The sequence below is a fragment of the Arachis duranensis genome, chromosome 9 (assembly GCF_000817695.3).
Source record: "Arachis duranensis cultivar V14167 chromosome 9, aradu.V14167.gnm2.J7QH, whole genome shotgun sequence".
Classification (NCBI taxonomy): Eukaryota; Viridiplantae; Streptophyta; class Magnoliopsida; order Fabales; family Fabaceae; genus Arachis; species Arachis duranensis.
The window spans coordinates 1,137,212-1,159,957 of NC_029780.3; the positions used below are offsets into that span (position 1 = coordinate 1,137,212).

The 22,746-nt window shown below is 35.2% G+C and overlaps 1 protein-coding gene across 1 annotated transcript; it reads left to right on the forward strand.

The window, feature by feature from the left end:
• The first annotated feature begins 20,714 nt into the window (after window positions 1–20,714).
• Window positions 20,715–22,489, forward strand: LOC107463849 (phosphatidylcholine:diacylglycerol cholinephosphotransferase 1). The gene is made up of 3 exons (XM_016082731.3): window positions 20,715–21,157; window positions 21,277–21,414; window positions 21,926–22,489. The coding sequence occupies exons 1-3, from the start codon at window positions 20,885–20,887 to the stop codon at window positions 22,268–22,270; spliced, it is 756 nt and encodes a 251-aa protein (XP_015938217.1). The 5' UTR covers window positions 20,715–20,884; the 3' UTR covers window positions 22,271–22,489.
• The last annotated feature ends 257 nt before the right edge of the window (window positions 22,490–22,746 follow it).

The following is a 22,746-nucleotide window of genomic DNA, read 5'->3' on the forward strand; positions in this document are numbered from 1 at the left end:
AAGTCTATAGCAAAAATAGGAAGAGATTGTAGTATTTATTGAAGAGGAAAAAAACAAATATAATTAAAATTCATACATTTAAAATGTGTTTGAACTTTAAAAAATGATATGAGACATGAGAACCTACAGACACTTGGTTTCAATGAATCTGTTTACACCATTCAACTTGGTGTTCTTTAACTTTCTATTTTCTTCTTTTTTATTTCATATGAATTTATCAGTGCCAAACATGCATCACATAGAGTATTTTTTAACTCTATCCTAATTCATATATTATCTTTGCTAAACAAAATATAAAAGAAAAAAAGACAGTGTTCTTGCTGAGTTTGGCCGGTGTATAACTCGTCCGTCGATGAATGTCTTCAAGCTTCTCGTCGGGATGAGTTATACGTCGGCAAGGAGAGAACAAGGGGGTGGGTACCTGCAAAAGACACTCCGACGCTCAAGTCAGTAAGTATTTAAGAGGTATATAATAATTCTATGAATATAGAATGTAAGACATGAAATGAAAGTTATCATGTGTTATGTTGTGTTTATAATAATTCTATGAATATAGAATGTAAGACATGAAATGAAAGTTATCATGTGTTATGTTGTGTTTATAATAATTCTATGAATATAGAATGTATTATTGAAATTAGATATAGAATGTTCTTTTTATAGGCATAAAATTGATGAATAGAATTGATGTTATGACCGTTTGGTCATTAAGATAGAAATGATGGTCATTAAGTCGGTAATGAAAGTGTCAGTTACAAGCAAAAGAATGAATGATAATTAACGCCGAGTTATAACTCATAATGCATAATAAAGACTGAGTTATAAGGTGACGGATCAGAAACTTTAATACTTAACAATGTTGCAGGCTTGTAGTCACAGCCTCATTATGAACTTTCTAAATCAATTTATATGGTGTTTGCTAAGTTTTTATAATAAAACATCACTCATATGAGCATGTGAATTGCATAGTATATTTCAATCCTATGCAGTATTTCGAATTTGCATCTCCTGTTTATTATTATGATGCTGAAATTCATGATTTCCATTATTTTAATTTGAAGCACATTGCATATTTGGAAACTTCAACAAGCAAACAATATTACCATGACAAAAGATAGCTGCTATGCAAATAATGGAATGGGAAAGATGGAAAATATATATAGAATTGGAATTTGTATTTCATAGTTTTGATTAAATATTTAAACATTTCCCCTTACTTTTCATGTGATTAGTCTATTTTTCTGCATTGATTATTTGCATTGGAGATAATGTTAACATGCTGAGATTCTATTTTATTTTATTTATACAAGAAGCTGCTACATATCAGGTGTAAGTAGCAGGGACGAGTCTAGGACCCTGTTCTAGTTGCGTTTGATGGGTCCTTCCTTCAGGAAGGAAAACTCTCTGCTATTATATAACCTTCCTTCAAATTTTCTTATACTCTTTCGAACCACACAATAACAAAGTCCACACCCTTTATAGTGTTTCACTCCTTCTTGTGCACTGCCACCCTTTATGAGTTGCTTTTCCTCTGTATCATGTCGATCACACTTTCTCTCTCATATTTTCCATGCATGTATTCATTTTATTTTAATGATATTTGAGTTCCACCGTTGGAAGCAATGAAGCTTTATTTTCTTTACTTCATGGTTTCGGACCAAACATGCTTGTTTTCAAGCAATTTTAATTTTGAGCTTGTAACAACAAAATTCATCCTAGCCCATGTAACATGATAATCAATTCAGTCATGGAAACATTCAACAAGGCTAAATAGATTTTGAAAATTATTAATTAATAAATGTAAAATGAAAATCAAATTAATAATTTTATAATTAATTATTTTAATAATATTTAGTCATCACAAATATTAATTTAGAATTTTCCAAACTCATCAGACATCAATTGGTAGCTCGGCGTCATAGTCAGAGTTGATTCTGATTTTTTAGAACCAAGTTGTAATTGTTTTTAAGTGTATTATTATCAACATATTAAATTGAATCATTATTTTTAGAGTTTGCAAATATTTTATTATTGTGACTTTTGAATTTTTGAAATAAATATTAATTTGTGAAACTTATAATTTTATAAAAATACACACGAGACAATATTTATAAAATTTGTAAAGCATACATATTTTCTTACTTGACTTTATTAAACTTTAATTAAATTTTATTATGCATTCTTATATATATTTGATTTATTATAAAATTTAGTAATATATTATAAGTGATTTGGTTTGGGAGGCTTTGACTAGAAAATCGTAATTAACAGCAGTTATGACGTTAATTTAGTTGCATCTAACTCAGACCTCAGCTAGCAGGAGCGTTGCTAGCCCAACGTGTAGGTCATATGTTAGATCTGTTATACCGTACGGGTACAGTAGAGGAAAGGGCTACCTTAGAGGTAGAGTCACCCTAAGTGTGTAATATTTGATTTGATTTGACTTATAGAATGCAAATGAAAATAAATCACCTTTATCCTCTGACTTAGCTTAACTTGCTTTGATTTGGGTGGAAGCTTCTTAGATTTGGGTTGGATATATGTTCCATATGGCTCAGCTGAATTCTTTGCTTTATTATTTTTAGGCTTTGTTAGCTAGAGAACTCACTAACAATCTTTGTTTCAATTACTCTATCTCATTGGGCTGCTGTTGTTGTAAGTTTGACCTGCAATATTAATCAAAACAATTAAAAGCTAATTGGGTGTTTAACTCACTAGATCAATATTTGTCATCATCAATTGATTTAGTTAATTTCTTAACTCAACATGTATAAATCTCCTTTTCTTATTTTATTTATCTTATGCTATTCTTCTTTTTTTGGGATAGCATAGATTGAATTCTATATTTTTCGAGATTTTGATACCGTGTTAAGAAACCACTTATCCCTTTATTTGTTTTGCAATCTAACTAAGTCAAGCTTAAAGTGTTTGATTTTGTGTTTGTTAAATATAACTGAAATCATTGAACAATAATCAAAACCTTGCAGATAATCATTGAACAAAAAGACATGAAAATTTAGAAACAAAAACAAACTATGGATTTTAACATGACAACAATAAACATAAGAGAAGCAGATTCCAGCTCACATACTGATGAGTAGTGTTTTATTCATCATGAAGCACACCGAACAAGACATGTTATGTTTTAGGGTGGACAGCAAACCATGTTTGGATAAATGTAAGAACAAGACCAAGAGTGGCAGCAAGCAAGGCGATGATGGTCCAAGGCGAGCGAAAAAAGGTGTTAGAGGCCTCTCCCATCCAAGACAGCATTGTGATCCTGCCTCTTTTGGACTCAAAATGTGAATGGATTTGGTCTCTAATGTGGGCGAACAACGGTGTCTCAGGCACAAGAATGCTGTCCATCTTATTAAACAGATCTGCTACTTCTTTGTCACTTGCAAGTTCATTGATAATTATGTCAGCCATTCTCAGCTCCTTGACATCCTCCGGCTGGTCGATGAGAGAGCTCATGAAGACTAAAAATGAGCTGATCTCGAAGTTGTTGTGAAAATCAGGACACATCTCATAGGCTACTAGGTTGAAGAATATATGAGGTGTTGAGCCATCCACAATGAGTTCAGGAAGCTGCAGCATCCCATCTTTGAAGCTGGGGTACACCGAGTTGTTGTGGGAATCTTTTCTCACACCAATCCCTGCTGCCTTGAGCTCCTGTATGGTCCCAATCCTATACTTTCTGAGGTGCAGTGATCTCCTCTTGATCTTGATCACGATCTCCTTATGGATTGTGTTGCAGTCTCTCATCAATAAGGCCTTCCGCAGATAATCTAAAAGATGGATTGGCTCGTCTTTGTCTTCATCTTTGTCTTGTTGGTCATCTCCCTGGACAACTACCTCAATCTCTTGCGCTTCTTGTTGTCCACTTTATGTGCCGTTATTCTCCTTTTCCATTCCAAAACATAGTTTCCCTTTGCCAAGCTTGGGTGTTGTCTCAATACCGTGCACTCGAAGGAAGTTTTGGAGGCATTTTTTGAGCCTGGCTTCATCCTGACACAAGAGCCTGAGAACTTGGAAAGGAATTTGGTTGTCCATGACAAGCAGATCTTGGTGCACCCTCACAAGCTTGTCAATGCTAATCTTTAGCTCTTGCTCTGAATCAACTGAGCAGTCTGATTTTTCCAGCAATTCAAGTACAGAGCATCCATCCAATACCAGCACACCTGCAACAAAGTCATCTTTGCTTCTGGGATTGCCGTATACAGAAATTGTTTCCTGGGTATCTCTGTCTCTGGATAATTCAACATATTGATAAAACGGCCTCCAATCGTGTTGAAGAATTCTGAAATGTAAGTCCCTCACTCGTTGATTAGTATGCTGAAGATACATTGCTGTCCATAAATCCTTATATGGCTTCCCTTGAAGCAGTTGTTGTTTTGATAGATGATATAGACCAAAAGATATTAGTTGTGGTTCATAATATCTTCTAAACTCCACCCTTTCAGCCAAGTACAGAGGAATTTTTTGTATTTTAGGCCTTGAACCTTTGTTAACTGCTCCACCAGTTAATTTCTTCCTCACTTCTTCTAGTCGTTCCCAGTTTTGTTCTAACCAAGGGGGCACAACATGTTCTTCCTCAGTGTCCATTATATGAGAAGACAAATGAAGAAGTACAAAGCCACTTCCTGTCAGCAAGTTTGAGCTATTGAGGCAGAAAATTGGAGTTTGCAGATCCTAAAGCAAGGAGGAGTGTTAATTATTTGCTTTTGGACTGCATTAAGTTTTTTTTTATTATTGTTTCAGTTTGTTGTTTTAGTCAATTAGTGGTTCCTGCACTTTAGGAGAAAAGTAGTTTTTGTTATTCCACTTCCTTATCTAGTGGGTATGTGGCAGTTTCTGTTCATCCCACTTCCTAGTTTAGTGGTGATGTGGTAGTGTCATGGATTAAAATCCTATAAATGTACTGCTTCAGTAAAGTAAATATGTGTGATTCCCATTCCTTTCACCTACGTATTTTTTCTTATATCTCTGTCCTAAATATTTCTGTTTATACCATAAACCAACAAACTGGTATCAGAGTATTCTTCTTACGGGGCCTGTGAAAATGGAAGGTGAAGCAAGTCTTTCACAAATTGCTCCGCCCACCTTTGATGGAGAAAACTATGACCTTTGGGCAGTTAAAATGGAGTCTTATTTGGAGGCATTGGACCTTTGGGAAGCCGTGGAAGAGGATTACGAAATTCCTCCGCTGCCAAACAATCCTACCATGGCTCAAATAAAATTGCACAAGGAGAAAAAAACAAGGAAGGCAAAGGCAAGATCATGTCTCTTTACTGGTGTTTCATCAATAATCTTCACCAGAATCATGACTCTCAAAACACCAAAAGCAATTTGGGACTATTTAAAGGAAGAATACGCAGGGGATGAGAGGATTCGAGGCATGCAAGTGCTCAACTTGATGAGGGAATTCGAGATGCAGAGAATGAAAGATTCTGAGACAATCAAAGAATACTCTGACAGGTTGCTTTCTATTGCAAACAAAGTTAGATTACTCGGCACTGAATTCACTGATTCTAGAATTGTGGAAAAAATTCTAGTTACAGTGCCAGAGAGATATGAAGCATCAATAACTACTTTGGAGAATACGAAGGATCTGTCCAAAATCACCTTAGCAGGAGTGTTACATGCCTTGCAGGCCCAAGAGCAGCGAAGGCTTATGAGACAAGATCACGTGGTTGAAGGTGCTTTACCAGCCAAGCATCATGAAGTTGGAAGTAGTCAAAGCAGCCAAAGCAAAGACAAAGGTAAAAAGAAAAATTACCCACCTTGTGAGCATTGTGGCAAAATGGGTCACCCACCCTTCAGATGTTGGAGAAGACCAGACGCAAAGTGCAACAAGTGCAATCAGCTTGGACATGAAGCTGTAATTTGCAAAGGCAAATCTCAACAACATGAAGCTAATGCCAATGTTGTAGAGCAAAATGAAGAAGATCAAATCTTTGTGGCAACATGCTTCTCAGCAAGGAGTAGTTCTGAATGCTGGCTGATTGATAGTGGTTGTACAAACCACATGACATATGATAAAACTCTTTTCAAGGATTTGAAGCCTGCTAAATTCTCAAAAGTCAGAATTGGGAATGGTGACTATATTTCTGCAAAAGGAAAAGGAACAATTGTAATTTCAACTAGCTCAGGTATGAAAACCATTTCAGATGTTCTGTATGTGCCTGACATTGACCAAAATCTGCTTAGTGTGGGTCAATTGTTAGAAAAGGGATTTAAAGTTTTTTTCGAAAATCTACATTGTCTTATCTTTGACACTACCGGTCGGGAGATTTTAAGGGTTAAAATGAGAGGAAAAAGCTTCTCATTTGATCCAATTGTGGAGGAGCAGACAGCTTACATCACCCAAGTCAGTCCCACTGAACTCTGGCATAAGCGACTTGGTCACTGTCATATTCAAAGGATGCTGAACATGAAGAGGAAAGATATGATTGAAGGTCTACCAATACTCTCTGATCATTTGCCAAATTGTAATGCCTGTCAATTTGGTAAACAAAACAGAGTGTCATTTCCCAAAACAGTTTGGAGAGCCTCTCAAAAGCTGCAACTCATCCACACTGATGTGGCAGGACCTCAAAGAACTCCATCGTTACAAGGTAGTCTATACTTTATTCTTTTCATAGATGATTTTACAAGAATGTGCTGGATTTTTTTCTTGAAATTCAAGCATGAAGTGGCTGGAGTCTTTGTAAAGTTCAAGAATATGGTGGAAACTCAAAGTGGGTGCAAGATACAATTTCTAAGATCAGATAATGGGAAGGAGTACACCTCAACACAATTTGATCAATTTTGTGAAGAAGCTGGTATTGTACATCAACTCACAACCCCATACACTCCAGAGCAAAATGGAGTTAGTGAAAGGAGAAATAGATCAGTAATGGAGATGGCCAGATGCATGCTGCATGAGAAGGAATTGCCTAAAGAATTTTGGGCTGAAGCGGCCAACACAGCCGTTTTTCTTCAAAATCGACTTCCATCCAAGGCTTTGAAAGACAAAACTCCTTTTGAGGCTTGGTATGGATATAAGCCTTCACTAACCTTTCTTAAAGTGTTTGGTTGTGTTTGTTTTGCACATGTTCCACAGGTTAAGCGCGACAAGCTTGACAAGAAAGCAATTCCGGGTATTTTTGTGGGTTATAGTTCTGTTTCAAAAGCCTACAAAGTGTATCATCCTCAATCTGGAAAGTTGACTGTGTCTAGGGATGTGCATTTCAATGAAGATCAACAATGGGATTGGAAGAACCCACGAAAAATAATTGGACCTTGTAACAATATTGAAGATGATTATGGCGGAAACCAAACAACAGAGTTGTGTCAAAATGAATTAGAAGATGATCATCCCATCAGAGGCACAAGACTGCTGTCAGACATTTATCAAAGATGCAATGTAGCAGTATGCGAACCTAGTTGCTGTGAAGAAGCACTCAAGGATCCAAAATGGAAAAAGGCAATGGAGGATGAGATTTCAATGATTCAAAAAAACAACACATGGGAAAAGGTTGACAAGCCTCAAGACAGAAAAGTTATTGGAGTTAAATGGGTGTTCAGAACAAAGCTTAATGCGGATTGCTCTATCAATAAATACAAGGCCAGACTTGTAGTAAAAGGGTATGCACAAATTTTTGGTGTTGATTATTCTGACACGTTTGCACCAGTGTCCAGATTAGATACAATTAGATTGGTGTTAGCAGTTGCTGCTCAACAAGGCTGGAAAGTATTCCATTTAGATGTCAAATCAGCTTTTTTAAATGGAGTTTTACAAGAAGAGATATATGTGGAGCAGCCAGAGGGATTTGTTATGCATGGAGAAGAAGATAAAGTCTATCTACTAAAAAAAGCCCTTTATGGATTAAAACAAGCACCAAGAGCTTGGTACAGTAGGATAAATGAACACCTATTGAGCATAGGCTTTGTAAAAAGCTTGTCTGAGGCCACTCTTTATGTAAAACATAAGGGAAAAAATTTTCTCATAGTTTCCCTCTATGTTGATGATCTTTTAGTAACTGGAGATGATACAAGTTTGGTTGAAGAATTCAAGCAAGAAATGATGCAAGTTTTTGAAATGACTGATCTTGGTCTTATGTCTTATTTTCTTGGCATTGAGATAAACCAAAATGAGGATGATGTGTTCATATGTCAAAAAAAATATGCTAAGGAAATCTTAAAAAAATTCCAGATGGAGGAGTGCAAAGCGGTTAGCACACCAATGAACCAAAAGGAGAAGTTGAGCAAAGAAGATGGTGCTGATAAAGTTGATGAAGGCTATTACAGGAGCTTGATTGGATGTTTAATGTATCTCACTGCAACAAGGCCGGACATTTTGTTTGCTGTAAGTCTTCTCTCTCGATTTATGCATTGTGCTAGTGAAATGTATTTAAAGGCAGCAAGAAGGGTATTGAGATATATTAAAGGTACTGTTGATTATGGTGTGAAGTTTGAGAGCTGTCAAAATTTCAAGTTGTGTGGATTCTCTGATAGTGACTGGGCTGGATCCATTGATGACATGAAGAGCACTTCCGGATATTGTTTCAGTTTAGGCTCAGGAGTTTTTTCATGGTGCACAAAGAAGCAGGAGACAGTAGCACAATCCACTGCAGAATCTGAATTCATAGCAGCAACAGCAGCTGTAAATCAAGTTTTGTGGCTGAAAAAGATCTTATGTGATTTACATCTCCAACAGAATCACAAGACAGAAGTGTTTATCGACAACCAGGCAGCAATTGCGATTTCAAAGGATCCAGTGTGTCATGGCAAGACTAAACATTTTAACATCAAGCTCTACTTCTTAAGAGAGATGCAGCAAAATGGAGAAATAACTTTGGTTTATTGCAGGTCAGAAGATCAATTGGCAGATTTGTTTACAAAGCCACTTCCTGTCAGCAAGTTTGAGCTATTGAGGCAGAAAATTGGAGTTTGCAGATCCTAAAGCAAGGAGGAGTGTTAATTATTTGCTTTTGGACTGCATTAAGTTTTTTTATTATTATTTCAGTTTGTTGTTTTAGTCAATTAGTGGTTCCTGCACTTTAGGAGAAAAGTAGTTTTTGTTATTCCACTTCCTTATCTAGTGGGTATGTGGCAGTTTCTGTTCATCCCACTCCCTAGTTTAGTGGTGATGTGGTAGTGTCATGGATTAAAATCCTATAAATGTACTGCTTCAGTAAAGTAAATATGTGTGATTCCCATTCCTTTCACCTACGTATTTTTTCTTATATCTCTGTCCTAAATATTTCTGTTTATACCATAAACCAACAGAAGATAGGGTTCATTGTTTTGCTTATGAAGGGAAAGCAATAAGAAAAGAATAGGAATGACCCCTTTACTTGTTTTGCAATCTAGTTAAGTCAAGCTCCAAGTCTTTGATTTTCTGTTTCTTAATTAACCAAAATCATTATGTTAACTCTTTTAAGTGTGGTTTCTTTAAAGGCATGGTGAATTTCATATTCATTCCTTTTAGGTATTTAAATATATGTATGTGTCTTTTTCATGTGCCATTTTTTTAAGCTTGCAACTTGCACCTTGTCTCGAGCAGTAAACTATAATATGTTGACCTCTGAAATATGGTTGACTCTTGTAGGTTAAGGCCACTATTGTTGTTATGATAATAAATAAATCATAAAAATAATACTTAGAAATATAATTATCTAGTTGTGTTTTTCATCTTGTAGTTTTCCTTTTGTCTGTCTTAAAGATATTCTAAATAAAACAAATGAACGTGACCTACAGCATATGAACTTCTAATATAATGGTGTAACTTATTAAAAGAAAATTCTATAAAAGTTTATCTAATGAAATAAGAATTCTGTTTAACTTGTACTAATGGTATAACTTAGTATTGCATTTGCAAGTGTGGATTGGTATCGATGTGCTGTTATAGGATTGATTTTGATCAAACTTGGTTTAGTATCACTTTCACTGATATTAAAAATATTATACACACACTAAAAATTAGTTAATATATGTGTTTTGTTCTGTATTTATATGTGTTTTTATACTGGTAGTAATTTTTGTGTGTAAATTTAGAATAATTAATTACTATTTAATAACATTTCTGTAAAAAGTGAGCATATTGGAGTAAGTATTGTTAGAGATTTTTTCGCATAGATAATTTAGATATAAGTTCATACGTTCGCTTAAACAAGTGTTAGGAGTTTGAATCGCATATTTTCTATGCGGCAATCTATTCACCAAGGAAAATAGATAGTTTATCATCCTGAATAAGCAGAAAATTATATTCCAGCAAATGCATAACACCATAAAATTCACATACTCATGTGAGCGACGGTTTATTCATAATCAAACGCACAAAAGTTAAAAAAAAGGTCAAAAATAAAAAGATCTTCCACAACATTTTTTCCCTCCTATAAGGATGAAAAGTAAGTCTATTTTATTTATTGATTTATTTTCCGTTAATAAGTGATGTTATGAAGGTTTAGGATGGACAGCAAACCATGTCTGGATAAAGGTGAGAACAAGGCCAAGTGTGGCAGCTAACAAGGCAATGATAGTCCATGGCGAGCTAAAGTATGTGTTATAGGCCTCTCTGATCCAAGTGAGCATCCTGATCTTGGCTTGTTTGGAGTCAAAATGCGAATGGATTTGGTCTCTGATGGAAGCAAACCATGGTGTCTCAGGCACCATAATAATGTCCATGTTATTAAAGAGATCAGCTACTTCCTTGTCATTGGCAAGTTGGTTGATAACTATGCCAGCCAATCTCAGCTCCCTCATCATCATCATCATCATTGTCTCCCTGGACAATTATCTTGACAGTATGTTTTTGTTTGCTAAGCCTGAGAATCCTGTCAACACCATAAACTCGGAGGAATTTCTGGAGGCATCTCTCCAGCCTATGCTTGTCTTCGCCATCACACAACAGCCTTAGCACTTGGAATGGAATTTGGTTGTCTAAGATAACCACATCCTGGTGCACCCTTATAAGCTTTCCCATGCTTATCTTGAGTTTCTCATCTGACAAATATGGATCTGTATTGTCCAACAAATGAAGTACTGAACATCCATCCACTACCAGCATCCATGCCAGATAAGTGAGCTCTGATATTTGGAATATTTGAAAGTTGGGAGATAAGAACAATAGAACAGAAACTGCAATAAGAAAGTTAGAGAATAGAATAGGGCAATAATTCGCCCCCACCAATTTACTGTAGTGTGCAGAATGAGTTATTAATGATAGTACTTAAACTAATTTTGGGGTTCACCAAGGATCGAATTCGTGACCTTTCGGATCTAAAACTCTAATATCATATCATGAAACCACTCATCCCAAAAGCGTAACATGATAGGATAATGTAACACTAATGATTATATCTCTAATACTTCTTAAACCTCCATTGTCCGCATTGTACGCTTAAGCCATTGGCTCCCTATACTTTTCCATAAAATATTTATTTCAATTTAATGAGTTATAACCTTTTAACAAGTTGCAACTTTTAAACAGTCACAACTCCTCCGGAATACATTCACGAATTCTCCAGTATAAAGCCTTAGCACTTTGATTAGTCTCCTTGAGATACATTGCTGCCCATGCTTCCTTATACTTCTCTCCTTGAAGCAGTTGTTGTTTTCGGAGATGATGAATTGGACCAATTGAAATGATCTCTGGCTCATAATATCTTTTAAACTCACCCCTTTCGGCCATGTACTTCGGAATTCTTTGTATTTTAGGCCTTGAAGCATTGCTTGCTTTTTCAGTTAATTGCTTCCATGATTCTTCTAGTCTCTCACATTGTTCCTCTAACCACCTACAGGATGTGCCGGCACCTTCTCTTGACAATCCACATGAAGTATGCATTTGTTCTTACTATGAGACTTGCTGAGTAAGCAAGCAAAGGAGTAACAAAGATTAGTGTACTTGCTCTGTTTATGTAGAGGAAAGTAGTATGAATGATTTAGCCATATCAAAGAAGACGGCGCCGACGAAGACATCTTAAAGGAGGCTGCAGGCCTAAGAAAAGAACATGAATCATTCTTTGAGTGTGTTTTTATATGAATTTGTTTAGTGTCTTTTGAAAAACTCTTGTGGTGATTAGAACTGATTCTACTTTCTATGATTAATTCTTCATTGCACTTTAGACAACTTCTTGGTTTCTCCGAAATTACTTGGTTATATCAGAACTGAGATTATGGCTTAGTTTCTTGTTGAATGATAATCTCTTCTCCTAGTGTGCTGCAAGGAAAGGATTATATATGCAGACATTGTTTTCTAATGCTTTCACTGAATTGAAAAACCACTATCATATATATATCAAACAAGAATCATGCATATTATTTATTCCTTGTACTAGTATAGTTTTCTATACAATCAATAATTGGTTTGAGGATCTTAAATTGTACTCTCAGCAAGTTGTGTTAAGAGAGACATGTAGTATTGTTCTGAACTCTGAAAGAAAAAGTATAAGCTCTATTTCAGTGATTCTTTATTAGGTGAAATATATGTTAAAAGTGGAAATTTAAATACAAAAATCCTTTTTATCTTATAATTACAAATGCTAATTCTATGCATTTTAAGCTAATAGGAAGAGACATATAAATAATTATATTTCTAATATTATTATACATTATTCTATGCAAATCATAGACCGTTTGATAAATATCCTTAACTTTTTTTTATTTTTATATTCTTAATAAATAAATATCATGTGTGAATCCTACTACTTTGATTTAAAGATAAATAGATACTCACTTTTTCACTTTGTCAATTTTATTTGAGAGGAGCTTAATTCATATCTATGTATCTGATAATGTATACTCATTGAATACTTGGCCCCATTGAGGCATAAGGGAAAGCAATAAGAATAGAAATGATCCCTTTACTTGTTTTGCAATCTAACTAAGTCAAGCTTAAAGTCTTTGATTTTGTGTTTGTTAAATATAACCGAAATCATTGAACAATAATCAAAACATTTGCAGATAATCATTGAACAAAAAGACATGAAAATTTAGAAACAAAAGCAAACTATGAATTTTAACATGACAACAATAAACATAAGTGAAGCAGATTCCAGCTCATCATGAAGCACACCGAAGAAGATAATATAACAACTTCTTCTTAAGGTTCATATTAAGACTTATGAAGCTTTTAGGGTGGATAACAAACCATGTTTGGATGAATGTGAGAACAAGATCAAGTGTGGCAGCCAACAATTAAGGTAGCTACAACCCACCAAAGTGGGATAATAGTATAATATGTTTTTTGGGTACAGTGTGGGCCAAAGGGCCCATAATACATTGTGTTCAAGTTGGATAATATAAAGTTAGAGACGTGATCTTTGGGTCTTTTATATCCATGTATTGTGAACTACGTATTCACACAGCGGTTAGAAACAAGAAAAAAAAAAAAAATCAAACAAACAAATAAGAAAGTGGATTGAAGCCTTCAGGCTTCAAAGAAAGTAGTGTAAAAGACCAACATGAGTTGGTTGAGTGGTCAGCTTACTCGTTCGCTTAAACAAGTGTTTGGAGTTCAAATCCCGTCTTGTGCATGCAGTAACTCATTGGCCAATGGCATATCCTTAAATGGAGTTCAGATCCGTGACGGATTAGTCCTTGACCTGTCGGGTTGTAGGGAATACCGTGAGAAACAAAAAAAAAAGAACGTAGTGTAAAAGACCAAAAAAAAAAAAGGCTTCAAAGAACTAAGGGGTATATTACGGAACACGCTACCCTTATCCTTAGACTACTACTTGGCCCAACTGGTTACTTAATAAATAAGATAAAAAAAAATCAAACTTTTGTTTTCAATGAAATTTTTTGAATTTTCTTAAAATATTAAATTTAAAATTTTAAAAGAATTTCAGAGAATAAATTAAATTTTTAGTGGTAACTTGTAAGTTAGGCCAAGCCTTTTAATCTATGTTGGTTACATTACTTACGTTCCACAACCACTCAAGCAAATACATTCAAATATTTAATATATATTTGTTTTTTTTTTAATCCTTAAAATATATATTAATATTAATAAGACTCTAAAATAAAATAACCTATTACGGTCTTCACTCTTCACTCTTCACTACTTCAATATACATGACTGATAAATCTAGAGAAAATGATTCTTTTAAAGCAGAACTTGAGCAAATTGTACAAGAACCAGCTAAATCTCGCAAAATAACACATGAATTGAGAAAATCATCATGGCATACCGACTATGTCATGACCTGTCATGATGTATATTGTTTTGTTACTGAAGATGGAGAACCATCAACCTTTCAAAAGACTGTTGAAAGTCCAGATTCTTCTTTATGGATGACAGACATGCAAGAAGAAATGAAAGTACTACGTAAAAACAAGACGTGGGAGCTTGTCCCACTCCCGGACAGAAGGAAAGCAATTGGTAACAAATGGGTTCACAAAATAAAGCGTGACAATCACAACTAAATAGAACGTTGTCGTGCAAGATTGGTGGTGAAGAAATTTGCTCAGAAAGAAGGTATTGATTTCAATGAAATTTTTTCTTCAGTAGTTAGAATTTCTACAATAAGAGTAGTTTTTGCTATATGTGCTGTGTATGACTTACATCTAGAGCAACTAGATGTAAAGACTGCCTTTCTTCATGGTGAACTTGAAGAAGAAATATATATGCTCCAACCAGAAGGCTTTGAAGAATCAGAAAAAGAAAACTTGGTTTGCAAGTTAACCAAATTTCTGTACGGCTTAAAGCAGGTGCCAAGATGTTGGTACAAGAGATTTGATTACTTCATTATTAGCCTTGCTTACAACAGATTTCAATCAGACCATTGTGCTTATTACAAGAAGTCTAGTAATAATGATTTCATCATTCTGCTGTTGTACGTGGATGACATGTTGGTGATAGGCCCCAACAAAGATCATATCCACGAATTAAAGGCTCAGTTGGCCAGGAAATTTGATATGAAGAATTTTATGACCAGCAAACAATATTTTGGGGATGCAAATTTGCCGAGACTAGAAAAGATAAGAAGATTGGGCTATCCCAAGAAAATTACTTGAGAAAGGTCTTGCGGCGCTTCAACATGCAAGAGAGTAATCCAATATATACCCCACTTCCTGTCAATTTTAAATTATCTTTTGAGATGTGTCCTAGCAATGAAGGAGAGAAGATATAAATGTCTCGAGTACTATATGCATCTGCAGTGGGAAGCCTTATGTACTCCATGATTTGCACCAGACTAGATATTGCTCAATCTGTCGGGATGGTCAGCAGATTCATGGCAAATCCAGAAAAAGATCACTGGAGTGCTGTAAAGAAGATCCTGAGATATATCAAAAGAACCTCAAATGTTGCTTTATGTTTTGGAGGATCTGAATTTATCATCAAAGGTTATGTTGACTCTGATTTCGTAAAAGACCTTGACAAAAGAAAATCCACTACAGGATATGTTTTCACACTTGCAGGAGGAGCAGTAAGTTGGTTATCAAAATTACAAGCAGTTGTAGCATTGTCAACTACAGAACCTGAATATATGGCAACTACGCAATCTTGTAAGGAAGCAATTTGGTTGCAAAGGTTAGTGGAGGAACTCGGGCACAATTAGGATATGATTCCAATATTTTGTGACAGTTAGAGTGCCTTGCAAATCGTAAGGAATCCAGCCTTCCACTCAAGAACGAAGCATATAGGCGTTCAATATCATTTTATTCATGAAGTAGTGGAGGAAGGAAAAGTGGATATGTAGAAAATTCACACCAACAACAATCTTGCAGATATCATGACAAAATCAATCAATAAAGATAAATTTGATTGGTGCAGATCTTCTCTTGCCCTATTGAAAATATGAAAGCAGCATGAATACGCCAAAAGAATAATTTTGAGTGGGAGATTGTGAAAAGAAGAAGCAAAATTCTTCTTTTGGTTTGAAGTCAACAAAATTGGCTAGAGGTTACAAGTGATACAAGTGGAGCATGATAAAATTTCAAGAAAATTAAAGAACATTATAAAACTTAAGCTTGATCTAGAATCAAGTATGATGCAAATGATTCTTATCAAATTAGAAGACTCATGAAACTACTTGCAAGTTGTCCAACTTACATGGTCAAAGTTCTAGTCGAAATTTGCAACTTGAAGATAAGATTAGTTGCAATCTTTGACTTGGTCAAATGATGAGTTGTTACATAAGTTGATATTTATCAACTTGTCATACAACTTGATAAAAATGAATGTAGTCCACACACTTATGCACAATTTGATCAACTTGTAAAACCAAATACACCTCCACAAAATACTATATATAGGGGTTAAGGCATTTGCTAATGGATGTCATGTTTTGCATAGAATTAGTGAGTCAAACTCAGAGAAAAGAATAGTAAAATTTCTCATATGTGTAATTCCTTTATATAAATTTCCATAATACGTAAGAGAGTATTATAGACTTTTCTATGTATTGTGAGAGACTGTAATTTTATCACTTGGTCATAATTATTTTCATTATTGTCTATACTCTTGTTGGTTTTAGAGGCCTCTCCTATCCAAGACAGCATTGATAGATGATATAGACCAAAGGATATTAGTTGTGGTTCGTAATATCCTTAAACTCCACCCTTTCAGCCATGTACAGAGGAATTTTTTGTATTTTAGGCCTTGAACCTTTGTTAATTACTCCACCAGTTAATTTCTTCCTCACTTCTTCTAGTCATTACCAGTTTTGTTCCTCCCTGTCCATTATATGAGAAGACAAATGAAGAACATAGGGTTCACTATTTTGCTTATGAAAGGGGAGATAAATTAAATATCTGAAGTGAGGCTTAAGGGAAAGCCATAAGAAAAGAATAGGAATGACCCCTTTACTTGTTTTGCAATCTAGTTAAGTCAAGCTCCAAGTCTTTGATTTTCTGTTTCTTAATTAACCAAAATCATTATGTTAACTCTTTAAGTGTGATTTCTTTAAAGGCATGGTGAATTTCATATTCATTCCTTTTAGGTATTTAAATATATGTATGTGTCTTTTTCATGTGCCATTTTTTTAAGCTTGCAACTTGCACCTTGTCTCGAGCAGTAAACTATAATATGTTGACCTCTGAAATATGGTTGACTCTTGTAGGTTAAGGCCACTATTGTTGTTATGATAATAAATAAATCATAAAAATAATACTTAGAAATATAATTATCTAGTTGTGTTTTTCATCTTGTAGTTTTCCTTTTGTCTGTCTTAAAGATATTCTAAATAAAACAAATGAACGTGAGTGACCTACAGCATATGAACTTCTAATATAATGGTATAACTTATTAATTTTTTTTTAATACTTTAGAGGAGCTTGATCCATATCTATCTATCTGATAATGTATAATCATTGAATACTTGGCGCATAATGGAAAACAATAAGAATAGGAATGATCCCTTTACTTCTTTGCAATCTAACTAAGTCAAGCTTAAAGTCTTTGATTTAGTGTTTGTTAATTAATGTTAACCGTTTAAGTGAAGTTTCTTTAAAAGCATGGTTAATTCTGTATTCGTTCTTTTCTATATATATGTATATGTATGTCTTTTTCATATGCAAATTTTTTAAGCTTGCAAGTTGCACCTTGCCACAAGCATTCTAGCACTGTAGCTAATAGTAACACAGACAATAATCAAAACCTTGCAGATAATCATTGAAGAAAAAGACAGAGAAAATTTAGAAACAAAAGCAAACTATGGATTTTAACATGACAACAATAAACATAAGAGAAGCAGATTCCAGCTCACATAGTGTTTTATTCATCATCAAGCACACAGAACAAGACATGTTTTGACTTATGAAGCTTTAGGGTGGATAGCAAACCATGTTTGGATAAATGTAAGAACAAGGCCAAGCGTGGCTGCAAGCAAGGCGATGACGGTCCATGGCGAGCGAAAAAAGGTGTTAGAGGCCTCTCCCATCCAAGACAGCATTGTGATCCTGCCTCTTTTGGACTCAAAATGTGAATGGATTTGGTCTCTAATGTGGGCGAACAACGGTGTCTCAGGCACAAGAATGCTGTCCATCTTATTAAACAGATCTGCTACTTCCTTGTCACTGGCAAGTTCATTGATAATTATGCCACCCATTCTTAGCTCCTTAACATCCTCCGGCTGGTCGATGAGAGAGCTCATGAAGACTAAAAATGAGCTGATGTCGAAGTTGTTGCGAAAATCAGGACACATCTCATAGGCCACTAGGTTGAGGAATATATGAGGTGTTGAGCCATCCACTATGAGTTCTGGAAGCTGCAGCATCCCATCTTTGAAGCTCGGGTACACCGAGTTGTTGTGGGAATCTTTTCTCACACCAATCCCTGCTGCTTTGAGTTCTCGGATGGTCCCAATCCTGTACTTCCTGAGGTGCAGAGATCCCCTCTTGTTCTTCTTGTGGTTGATAGCTTTGTAGAATGTGTGTTAGTCTCTCATTAAGAGGGCCTTCCGCAGATAATCAAGAAGATGGACGGAGTCCTCATCATCATCTCCATCTCCATCCACTGCTACCTTCACTTCTTCATTCTCTGTTCTCTTTCTAGGAAGCTTAGGTGCTGTCTGAATACCATGAACTTGGAGGAAGTTGCAGAGGCATTTTTGGAGCCTTTCTTGGTCCTCACACAAGAGCCTGAGTAATTGGAAAGGAACCTGGTTGTCCAAGATAAGCAGATCTTGATGCACCCTCACAAGCTTGTCAAGGCTAATCTTTAGCTCTTGCTCTGGATCAACTGAGCTTTCTGATTTTTGCAGCAATTGAAGTACACAACATCCATCCACTATGGGACCATACCTTTTCTTTAAACCGATGTCTACCTGTTCATCAAAGGGATCCACATCATATAATTTGGTCCACATGGGTTTTAGTACCGTCCCTTCTCTTATATTCCAATCATACATTTCCCTGTATACATCTTCAACCTTTAGATTAGTCTCCCTTACATACATGGATGCCCATGCTCCCTTATACCACTCTCTTTCCGTCTCTCCTGTGTGAAACACAGTAAGTGAAATGAACTGTGGCTTGTAGTATCTTTGAAACTCCACTTTTTCAGCCATGTACTTTGGAATTCTTTGTATTTTAGGCCTTGAAACTCTGTTGCCTTCCCCAGTTAATCGCTTCTCTAAATTTTCTAGTATCTCACACAGACCCCTTCCCCAATCGGTAAACACGGAATCATCTTCCTTCATGGGATCCATTGTTGAATGCACACTATGGAGTAGGAGTCTCAATGGATTTATGAATTTCAACATTTTCTCATATTTTAATCCATTTTTATATATTTCTGAGGTTGACTTAATGACTTTTGAGCATGGAAGGCTTTTTCCTTTTTTTTTTTGGTTTACAAGGGGGCTTAGAGCCCAAGAAAACAAAAACTAAAATTTTATACTAGAGACTATACGGGGTAATAAAACCTCTACTATCATCATCAATAATGTGCCTTAATTCAGGTGGGGGAAGGTCAATAAAGTGAAATCCTGGAAAAGCTTGTAGGCTGTTCTTAGCAAGCCAATCAATTAAGCTAGCTACAACCTACGAAAGTGGGATACTGCTATAATATTTTTGGGCACGGTGTGGGCCAAAGGGCCCATAATACATTTTGTTCAAGTTGGATAAAATAAAATTAGAGACGTGATCTTTGGGCCTTTTATATGGAACACGCTATCCTGATCCTTAGACTACTACTTGGCCCAACTGGTTACTTAATAAATAAGAAAAAATAAAATAAAATTCAAACTTTTGTTTTCAATGAAATTTTGAATTTTCTAAATAACACTAATTAAAATATTAAATTTAAAATTTTAAAAGAATTTCAGAGAATAAATTAAATTTTTAGTGGTAACTTGTAAGTTAGGCCAAGCCTTTTAATCTATGTTGGTTACATTACTTACATCCCAAAACCACACAAGCAAATACATTCAAATATTCAATATATATTTGTATTTTGTTTTATAATCCTTAAAATAAATATTAATAAGACTCTAAAATAAAATAACCTACCTTAGTAAGTTATGGTCTTTAGGAGTGTCCATGAATCGGATTCAATCTGCATATTCGCGGTGTTTATCCGAATCCGATCTGAAAATTGCGGATATGAATCCGATCCAAAAATCGGACTAATCGGATCGGATTGCGGATTTTGTGTTAGTATCGCGTATCCGCAAAATTAAAGAAATAAATAAGTAAATATTTTTTTTATGTTTTATTTCGATTAATAATTATCATATATGTTATATTATTTTAATTTATTATTTAAGAAAAGTATGTTTAATATTATTTTAAGAGTAAACATATTTAAAAGAATAGAAAAAATAAATTTTATTGATATTTTTTTAATAAAAATAAACTTTTAAAAATATTTTTATGTTTTGCGAATATATTCGATATCTGATCCGTAAATGTGCGGATCGGATTGAATCCAATCTCAAAAGCTGCGGATATTGAATCCGATCCGATTCGATGATTTTAATGCGGATCGAATCGAATTTTTTGTCATATCCGATCCGATCCAATCTGGGACACCCCTAATGATCTTCACTCTTCACCGACCACAGACTACACTCTCTCTACACATTTAAACAAACACATACATCATCTTAAAAGTTAAAACCCCAATTCACCAACATCAATTACCACCATTTTCCGAAATTCCCAAAATTTAGAAGAAAAACAAAATCACAAACTAACAAATACCTAACCTTTGGAATCTCCGCCACCACCACCATCACTTTAACGATCACCGATTTTTATATAATACACCATTCACACTTAATGCAGTCATCACGGTGGTGCACCCACTCTCTCTGCTGATTCCGCCGCCGCCGCCGCAGCCGCCACCACAGCTAAGACAAAGACACAAACACCAGCATTAGCTAACGGAGCCGTTAAGCGAAGGAACGGCGGTAATAACCGAACGGAAGCAGCAGCTAACGGCGTTAAAGTGATGGCAGCGAAGGCGGCGTTGCATTACCATTCTTACTCTCGACCCTCGTTCTTGAAGTGGAGACTGCAGGATGCTGTACACGTGGCGACACACCATTGGATGCCGTGTTTGTTCGCGGTGGGTTTGCTGTTCTTCATGGCCGTGGAGTACACGCTCCGAATGGTTCCTCCTTCTTCTCCTCCGTTTGATTTGGGGTTCATCGCCACGCGCTCACTCCACCACCTGCTTCAAGATTCTCCTAATCTCAACACCGTTTTGGCCTTCCTCAATACGGTAACTTCCTCTCTCTTCAGATCTGTGTTTGTGGTGAATGTAAATGAGTCGGTGTCAAAATCTGATTTTGATTGATGAAAGAAAAAAAAGTTTAAATTTTGTGGATTCTGTGGGTTCAGGTATTTGTGGGAATGCAAATGATTTATATCATGGGGGCATGGTTGATTGAAGGAAGACCAAGAGCAACAATCTCAGCACTATTCATGTTCACATGTCGTGGGATTTTGGGTTATTCCACACAGCTTCCATTGCCACAGGTAACTGAGTTTTCTGTTTTCAGTGTCTATGTTCATTTTACTGCATGTTTTGATCTTGCATTAGTAATGAAAATAGTTTAGGTGAGCTCAGTATTATTAGTAGTTGGATCTTTGAGAATTGGCATATTTGTGTGTTAAATTAGTTAAATCACATGTTAACAAAACAGAATTGAAGAAAATGACTTTTTTCCACTTAAATCAATGTTCTAACTATAAAACCACTCATACTTTTGGCAAGTCTGCTTGAGTTGTTTAATTTGCATGTTTGTTAATAATGTTTGGTAAATTCACATTATTAAGATATATATGGTAATTTCCCTTTTTCCTCAAAAACTATGGTCTATAAGAATATAACCTAACCATTAACCAAATGTGTTTTGTTTTCAGTAGATAACTACTAGAGTTTAATTTTGATACCTTGACAGAGTAAAAGAGCTTTACACTAATGTTGTATGAAAATTAAATTCATATTACTAAAGAAAATGTATGTTTGTTTCATTGTGAATTTCAGGGATTTCTGGGTTCCGGGGTGGATTTCCCCGTTGGGAACGTATCGTTCTTCTTGTTCTTCTCCGGCCACGTGGCCGGATCAGTGATCGCGTCACTGGACATGAGGAGAATGAAGAGGCACGAGCTGGCGTGGTTGTTCGACGTGCTGAATTTGTTGCAAGCAGGGAGGTTGTTAGGGACAAGGGGCCATTACACCATTGATTTGGCAGTTGGTGTTGGTGCTGGGATTCTCTTTGATTCTCTTGCAGGCAAGTACGAGGAGTTTAGCCAGAGCAAGTTATTAAGTCTCAATGGTGATCATATCAATGGTGTTGCTAACCATACAAAACGAAATTTGATTCCATGAAGAGAGGGAAAAAGTAAACAAAAGGAGAGAAAAAGCAAAGGAAAGAAAAAGGGAAGGATGTGTGTGTGAAAAAGTAAATGCAGTCTCAATTGCAATGTTGTTGATTTGTTTATTTAATTTATTTATTTAATGTTGGTTGAAAGTATTGGTGTGATTAGCGATATTGTTTTTACATTTTGTAGATCGGTAATATTAGAGAGACAAAAAAAAATCAGAATTTATTTGATTATTTTTGTAATTAATGAATGTTAATAAGGTAAGTTCTAACTATTTTTAGTTAATTTATTTTGGTTACAAAATATTTTTAAATTATAGATAGTAGTCACTTACTAACTTTCACATGTTGATATAATTAAAGAGATATTTAAATTCATCATTCAAAAAGGAGATATTTAAATTAGAAAATTTGTAATTAGACTTTTAAAAAAATCTATATTTTGGTAAAGGCTTAAATAAATCATAAAATATTCGGTTTT